Source organism: Lytechinus variegatus, chromosome 4 (genome assembly GCF_018143015.1).
Source record: "Lytechinus variegatus isolate NC3 chromosome 4, Lvar_3.0, whole genome shotgun sequence".
In the NCBI taxonomy this organism is placed as follows: Eukaryota; Metazoa; Echinodermata; class Echinoidea; order Temnopleuroida; family Toxopneustidae; genus Lytechinus; species Lytechinus variegatus.
The window spans coordinates 41,343,844-41,352,841 of record NC_054743.1 but is presented as its reverse complement, the minus strand read 5'-3'; the positions used below and the strand labels follow the sequence as shown (position 1 = coordinate 41,352,841).

The following is an 8,998-nucleotide window of genomic DNA, read 5'->3' as shown; positions in this document are numbered from 1 at the left end:
TTACGGTAATCAGAGCTAGCTAGCTGGCACAGTTGATACGTAACTTGGTTACGCATTACAATAAGAGAGGGCGCACTATGAATTACTAGTCACAGAGATACGATCTTACAGCAAGAGTTTATTTTTTAAATTTTATTACGCGTGAACAAAAAACATAATTAGGCTAAACAAGTTATTTTATTGGTTCTTGATGAATGCAGACATGTAAGTTGCTTCCAACGTTTTTCACACAAACCTATGGAAGGATAGAAAATACTAATACCCATACTATTAAAATGGCACTGTACATACTCCACACCGGACCTGCCTAATATAGTACGACAATACACCAGTCGGTGGACTGTACTTTATCAGAAGAAGAAGATGAAAAAGCGAAACAAAAGCAATGCATAATATTTCTCATTATAGGCCTACCAAGGGCAGATAGAGGATTTTAAAAAGGGGATGAGAGCGGGTCCATTTATTGTAAAAGAAAAATTTGACAAGCAAAGAAAAAAAAGAAAGAAAAAGAAAAAAAAAGGTCCCCACTTGCATATGCATGTCTCTTTTTTTTACGGGGTGTTATTACGCGAATTTATCAGACAAAAAAAAAACACCATCAAAAAGAATTCGACTGCATACTATCGATTGGTTTCTGCCCCCCTCACCTGGTCTGCTATCGATAAAATGCACCATAAATCGATTCCTAATTTATTATTCGATTGCCATCATAATATAGGTCAAAATAATGTCCAGATATAAGTTAAGCTAATGTATATGTGTTATAACAGTTTCTACAGCCCCCAACAAAAATAACATAAGACGTTTAGAAACACCAGCTTCATTGAACTCAGAAATACCTTAAATGCATTAGCCGATGATAAAGGGACTTACAGTTTAATAAAACAAGATTTTTATTAAACTGTAAGTCCCTTTATCATCGGCTAATTTGCCTCATCAATCTCATTCATTAATTATGAAATATCGGCCGATAATCTTTTCTAGAAAAAAATGATGGTCCTTGCCCCTCAGTATTGAAAAGTAAAAAAAAATGTATACTGTCAACGTTAATTTTTTTTCCAATGGAAAATGTGACGTGAAGTATGATTTTCATTCAAATGGGCATGCATTGCAAGACCACGCGCTTTGTTATATATATATATACCATCAATCGTTTTATAAAATTGGTGTGGAATAACATAAACTTCCAATGCTTTAGTAATGTAATAATAATTCATATTTTCAAAGAGATATATAGTCTTCAATATCATTCTGTAAGAGTCTTTAACGATAGGATGGGGATGTATTTTTGAAATATAAGCCGGCTACTTGTTCTCCTGTCTTGGAGAGTATCCCATTTTAAAATAATCAACACTACTTGTGCGTTGATACTTGTTAGATACAAATCGTGCTGCTCTTCTTTGAGTTTTTAAAGTTTATCTTGAAGATTTTCTGGTGGGGCGCGATCCCACACGGAAAAACAATATTCAATTGTTCTATATGAACCTATTAAAAAAACGTTGATCGATCAATCAATCAATCAATCAATCAATCAATCAATCAATCAATCAATCAATCAATCAATCAATCAATCAATCAATCAATCAATCAATCAATCAATCAATCAATCAATCAATCAATTAACTCACTTTTATGGCATTAATGTTCAGTGTATTTTTTTTCACTCAGTAGTTTAATCATCAAGGCATATTTTCATTTTCCCTCTCAAATCTGAGGTAATATTGAAACATAATGTGGTCAACTGGTCATGATAGTGATATTTAATCCCCTTTGTGGCATTTTCATTGATTGATTTAAGTTTCACCAGTTTACACGAGAATTTTCAAAAAAGACTACTCTATTAGCATGAAGTGCTTTCGCATGCCTTTCAAGTGGCACAGGAGCAAAATGATCGCAACTTTCAATTAAGGTATGATGGCCACTAACATATCTAACTCGTCGGATCTCCTCCGGCTTCTTTAGTGTTGCAATCATGTGAGGGTAAATATGTACACGTATATATATATCATATTATCAGTTTATCTTTTGTTTAACTTTGTATTTTTTTCGTTTACTTTAATTTTGTTTATTCATTGTTCTGCGGTGTAAAATTAGCCTATCGCGGGGCACTGGGGGTGCATGAGACATCGGCCGAAGGGGTTCTGCCTCCCTCACTAATCCTATCCTCATATTAAATATTGTCGTTTGTTTCACATAATTTTATAGGCCTAATATTTGTCTATATATTGAATTTTCATCAAGATATGGAATACATTTCAACTGAACAAAACCTGGTCATAAATGAACATCGGACTCTAAATCCACCTACGCACTATCGACAACTCTTCAATGTCCAGGAAGCAAAGATGGCACCTTGAAAATTTATGACCAGGAGTTAGGCCAACAAACATGAAAATGGAAAGAACAGCAGTAACATGATTGCAGTAAGTGAATTTCCAAAGAGACTTTTGTTGTTTTATTTATTTTTCTTCAAAAAATAATACGATTGAGGTAGGTCTATGTGTAAACGAACCGTGCACGCATAAATAAATCAGCTATCTATCGACTCGAACTTGCATAATACCGGTTAATGACTTCATGTGCATACTCATTAAGGCAATATATAACAAAAACTTTTGTGCATAATTTAGAGCGGTCTATTTCCATTACAAAGTGATGCGGGTCTTATACATAATATACATATTGAATTATACATTATCAAAAAGGAATATAATATTGTATTTGAGTCAACATTCAATTGCCACAATTATCACGAACAGATTGATTGCATTCGCAGAAAATAACACACCGACAATCGCTGATACTGCTAGACATGGCAGACCGAGGTTCAATGAGGTTGGTTAATTGATCATTATATCAGTCTATATTGCTATGATTGCCAAACACACGTATTTACCGTATGATTCTGCGAAGCATAACATACTTCCGTCATTAATTTGTTTTTTTTTGTTAATTATTGTCAATATTCAATATGAAATGTAAGCAATGACAAATTGGAGCATCATCATTTTTTGGCTGATTTCAGGGGAAACTCAATACACAAAGAACTATAAATAATGGACTTTTGTATGGACTTATGGTCAAAGAGCAATAAACCGCATTCCAACTCAATTTCGCCCCAACTTGGACTTCATGCTATTTCTCATTCATGCATTGATGTTAGCTAAATTATAACGTTCATATAACGAACATAATGGATTATGTTCATAATCCATATAATTACATGTACACTCTAAACGAGTAAGACTGGAAGAGGGGAAATAAGCCGAATGAATGATATCGTTTGTAACTCCTTGGTCTTAATGGTATTTTACCCTTTTTCATCCTGTCATTTTGAGAGTGTACCCCTTATAACTAGAAGGTATTAATTTCCACAATCTTAAATTACTGAAAACAGTGAGAATCCTTATTTTTCAGCTAATGTTCTATGAAATAGTAAAGACTACGTGGTTTACCTTTTTGATATTCTCTTCTTTACGCAAGGTCATGCTATATTACGACCCACTTATATTTTTCAGAAATATATCATGTAAAATTTTATTTTGAATGTGGTGAATATCTGCTTCTATAGGTATACAGGTTCAAATACATTTCAGATTGTGTTACATACGAATGAATGCGTGACAACATGCTTCGTAAATGGTTGAGTCTCTGCTAGGATTCGACACAGTGCCTGATAAGCTTCCGAAAACAAAAATTAAGGTAACATTTCTATTATATTTATTTCAAAAGTTTGTTTCAATTAACGAATAAAGCAGGAAAACAAAATCATTGCATCCATGCACCCAAAACACTCCCAAGGCAGTGAAAAGCATTAAAATACTGGGTTTGAGCATATCTTTCGCTTATACATGTTAATATCGAAATGCCAATAACATTAGCTAAAGTTATGCAATACAATAGATCACCTGAGTTCTACTTGAAATAATGTTTATTCAAATATAAAAATTCAATACAGAACGCAGAATTTGGCAACGCTGCATGGTGGCAACATTTTTGCATGCTTGCTTACCCTTAGAAGTGACCGAATTGATCATGTTATATATCTGTGTTTCCTATAACCGTAGACAACTACCCTGTCCTTGGTGAAAAGGACCCATCTATTTATTGCCTTCCATAATTTCACCATGCTATCATCCGGGATGAATTTGTGAATGTGAAAATTTCGATGCCTTGGATTCTCACTTCTGTAATGTGCAAGTCGTATTTCAGTATAGGGATTCAAAGTCACACTGTCACCGCCGAGTTTCATGGCGTGTATCTTGAAGTAATGCACCCATTGGGGACGGATGAAACACTTTTCGCGACCACGCCCTTCTCGAGTCGGTTCGGGACTCCGCCAAGGATTTCTCTCGATGACAGAATTTCCCGACATGATCGCCTTGCTAACGTTCGACGACGGACGCGAAAAGAACCAGTTCCGAACGCGGACGATGCCCACCGATGGCGGTAGCTTTTCTTCAAACCCGTGCAGGAAATCGACCAGTCTGGTGGGTGCCTCGAACATCGGCTGCATAAATTCATCGACGTCGATTTTAAGGATCCAGTCCGTGTCGTGTCGATGTCGCCAAAGGCAGTCGTTTTCATGAGCGATTTGGACCTCGAGGTATGTCTTTGTCGGTGTGAAAGTATGCGCCCAAGGGATTATGGTGACGAATCCAAGGCTGATGAAGCGATCGAGAACTCCTACCAATGTTCCATCTTTAGAATTGTCATACACATACACATGGTCGATCCCCATGTAACGGTAATACAACAACCAATCTTCAAAGTATTCATCAACGTTATTGACCATCGTACAAATGGATACATAATGGACTTTATTCCATCCGGCTTTACAGAGTGGTATGTTGCGATAGCTTTGAACCGGAGTTGAGAGTTTGATGAGGTCCACCTCAAGCTTGGTTGGAAGATCATGCGGTAAGAAAGAGGTGAGGTAGATCGCCGGCACCAGGCAGGTCATGACGAAGACATACTGCGGCTGTGCACCCATGCTGCGATCATCAACAATCAAAGGATCTACCATCGATACATTGCCATCGGGAAATTCGCAAAGGAATGTATCGTTGATCCACGAATCATTCTGGAAGTGAGTGCCGATAAACACGACGTTACTATCGACCACGTCTACAAAAGCGGAATTGATTGTCGGCATGCCGTCGCAATGTATACGATCACGGAAGAAGCAACCGTCTCCCAAAGCCTGATCGTCGATCACCTTTATCTTAGCTTTGCAAGACGACGGCGGTTGGTCCCTGAGACTTGGTAAATCCAGCAGTTCCCTGAGCTTTGTATCGGAATTATGTACAAAGCCTAGACTTGATAAAGATTTGTCCTGAAGCATGAATGACAATGATCCAATGAGATAAAGCACGATAGTCACTAGAGCAAGGGAGGGCCAAAACCTCGACTTACATGATAAAATTCTTCCAATGCGGAGAGCACCTAAACGAAGTGTCCTGGTGAGCATTGTCACTGACGAGTATCTTGCTAGGCCCAATGAATAATACGTCAAACAGTCCCCGCGATCAGCTCTTACTACACTATTGTCCAATAAATATTTACGTCCCTTTGTAGAGACCAGGAGGACCAGGTAATACCAATAATGGTATCCTCTTTTTGTTCAATCTCGAGGTATCTTTGATGAACTTCATATAATCACTTCCTGATCTTAGTTTCTTAGTCCATATGTTTACACTCATTCTTATCTTCTATGTTGTTCCTGGAATGATTTTTATACAGACGCCCGCGTCTTTTTTTCTTAAACACCTGGAACCCTTGACTTAAAGACTGGATCATGCCTCTACACGAACCCGACCTCGTCCACTGAATTATATTATTTTAGTAAATCTAGAAAATATAAAAGCCAATGATTATTTCCTCCATGTTTCCTTGAGAAGTATCGTATAAGATGTTCGTCAGGATCGTTCAGCCATTGCAGTGTCTTTGAAGAAGCCTCATCTACATCACCATTGCACTCTTATTCTACATGAGGTTATCATCAAACTTAGTTCTGTAGGTGAAAGATCTCCAGTAGGTTTGTGCAGCATCTTGGCATAACGTCAGGCTTGTCTAGATGTAAAAGAAAAGAAGAAACAACAGAACATTATTTTACCTATGATAATTAAAGAAGCTAATATCTTTATGCCACAATTTCTTACAACAAGAATTCGCGAGATGTGTAATTTTGAAAATGAGACTAGTCCAGTCTACGGACTGTCTGGACCATAGTATCTAAGCTACCCCGTGTTCATATTTCAAGGAAACAGGTTTTTTTTTTTAGCTACACTTGCTTTTGATGTCCTATGTTCTATGCCACTATTTTTGAGTTTTTATCGCAAAAAAGAATATTGATATTAATTTTCAAAAAACAAGATTGGAAGCTGAGCACATGACTAAATGAACATTCAAGTCTTGTTGTGGCGAAATCTTTGGTCAGAATGTATTTCATCAAATTCTTTATGGAACAAAGTTGGAATAAGATCTCCACCCGTAGACGCACTTCTGATTACTGCTAGGATGTAGTTATTTATGAGGATGTCGGATCAGGGGCGGGTCCAGGATTTTCCAAAGAAAAAGTTTGGCAGCCACCCCGAAAAGGTCTCTTGCTCATGCACGACATGCATTTTCCACTATTTTAAAGACTTTCAAGAAAGGGGGGGGGGTGGGCAAGGGTCGGATGTGCCCCTCTGGATCCGCCACTGTGTCGGATAAAGATAGTTACGTTTCTTATTCATGTTATAAGATAAAAAAAATGTCGAGTCAAGAATCTAATCATTTGCAAAATCCGATTGAGTTGATCTGATAAAACTATCCTAGGCAATCATGGTAATGGGTATGGGCGAAAGGTGATTTTCCCCAGTAGGCCCTTACTATAGAAAAAAAAGAATAAGATACAAAAGGTTTGGGACTTTTTCTATACCAGGGATTATCTGGTATAGATAAAAGAAAAACGTAGTTCTCGTTTTCCCTTGGCCGTTTACCAAGGAAACACTATCGGTTCAAACCCTCATTAACATCTATTGAACCAGACAAAAGCAGAATGTATTTTGATTTCCTTATAGCGTGCAAGCATCGTCTCATAATGAACTCACGCCATTAGCATCACGCAAAGAAAGTGTTGAAAGAAAGCTAACTTCAACCTACTATTACAGTCTTTATTAGCATCATAATTCGGTGCCTCATGTTAATTATTCTTGTCTCCAATGGTGTATATAACTCGACATTTTCAATGATTGGCATGACTGATTGGCCAATACTAGAGCAAAACCTTCGTAACGTAACATACAGTACTTGAATGTAATTTAATGTCCATAATTTTGTGGCTCTTGCCAGTTGACTACATACCATTAGTGATTGTTAAACAGTACCAGACATGAAATTATTTTTTTTATGTTCTAACATATCTTTATATATTTCAGCACATAGGGACTATCTTTTGTGAGTGATATTCCCTTTCCAAGTAACGTCATTAAAAACATTATTGTTATTATCATAAGGTTGATTACTTGCCTAAATCACCGAGATTACATTTAATGACCGCGGCAAAGAATATAACGTTATTTATTGAATCAATAAAAATAAATAAAAAGCCAACCCCCATCAATACCGAAAGAGGTACAGTCTGTAATATGCAAGAGTCTCAATCATGAAAGTAATAAAAAAAAAATGACCCGGAAATGCCAAGGGAATGGATAATCTTTTTAGTTCGTTGATATTTACATGATGTACAAGACTGAAAATAGGTAATATGCCTTACTAAATGATATTGAACTTACATTCGTGTGTTATTTATCTTATTTTTTATCATGGAGCTATCAACACATAGCTCCATATATTTTATCACCAAAGATCACACTGACAAATCCCCGGCCCCTTAGATAGTTCACCTGAATTTATTTTGGGCATCCTTATATGCAAACGGATAAAAACTGCATTTTGTATTCGCCAAAGATTGGTTTTGGAATTCGGGCATATCACTGCAACACATAGGAATGTGATTTTGATCATTTTTATACCGCATAACAATTACTAGTAATACGTCATGCTAGTCAGGCAACACATATTCATAACATGGCTTTCATAAATCTCCCACTCATTACTTGCCCAGTACCTTAGACAAAGGGGATAAAGGGACCTACACACCTGATACACCAATAAACAAACGATTCTACAGACATGCTCACATAATGCCCGGAAAGGGCCGGATAAAAGCACATTTAAAACTTGACACAGTTAAACAGCGATATCTACAGTGCTACATTTGATAATTACCTTGTTTTACGATGGAACCAGTACCATTTGTTTTCAATCTTGTCACATGTTCACTTCAACAGTAAAACTGTTCTTCCTCAATCACGCCAGTCTGAAGCTCTACGAAATTGGGTTTGGTATGAAAGTGGGAAACGGCGGTGATAGATGGTGATACCGTGACACGTCCATCGTTTATTTCGACTTAATACGAACGCTGTATTATTAACAGGTCCACTTTATTCATGATTTTTAAGACGAGTGTTTGCTTTCTCAACGATGTTCCGGCGACCTTTACCCACGAGTGGCCAATGTGCCGAGGAACGGAACAAAAGAAGAATATCGCCTAAGAACATGAAGAAAGGTCTTTAGTGCTCAGTGTTACGTAATATCAAACGGGATTCGGAGAGATGAACAATAACGAAGTAAAACCTCAAACACAGACATAATTATGCATTCTCTCGGGCTTAAAATATTTCTCTTAAGCAGAGATCCCCATTTACGCAAACTTTTTAAAAGAAGATTTTAAAAAGTTACAAGTTAGTTTATCTGCTAAAGAGCTACCCTCATTATTTTCTACATTTTATTTTGCTGATCGCGTTTTGAGAGAAAATGAGTCAGTAATTTTTAGCCCATCTATGTAACATGTATTTTTTTTCCTATAATGTAAATATTCTGAGGCCCATCATGTCAGAAGTGAATAGTTGTAAACTATCTTTCCATGCCTTCAGAATACGCAAAACGCATA

At 36.9% G+C, this 8,998-nt stretch overlaps 1 protein-coding gene across 1 annotated transcript; it reads right to left on the bottom strand.

Moving 5' to 3' along the window:
• Positions 1-2,441: 2,441 nt before the first annotated feature.
• Positions 2,442-8,571, bottom strand: LOC121414062. The gene is made up of 2 exons (XM_041607113.1): positions 8,275-8,571; positions 2,442-6,072 (listed from the first exon to the last, which is right to left on the bottom strand). Exon 2 carries the CDS (start codon positions 5,468-5,470, stop codon positions 4,034-4,036), a length of 1,437 nt encoding a protein of 478 aa, XP_041463047.1. The 5' UTR covers positions 5,471-6,072; positions 8,275-8,571; the 3' UTR covers positions 2,442-4,033.
• Between the last annotated feature and the right edge of the window lie 427 nt (positions 8,572-8,998).

Excerpts from the sequence above, each read along its gene's own strand:
- LOC121414062 (XM_041607113.1), bottom strand. The coding sequence starts at position 5,470 with ATGCTCACCAGGACACTTCGTTTAGGTGCTCTCCGCATTGGAAGAATT.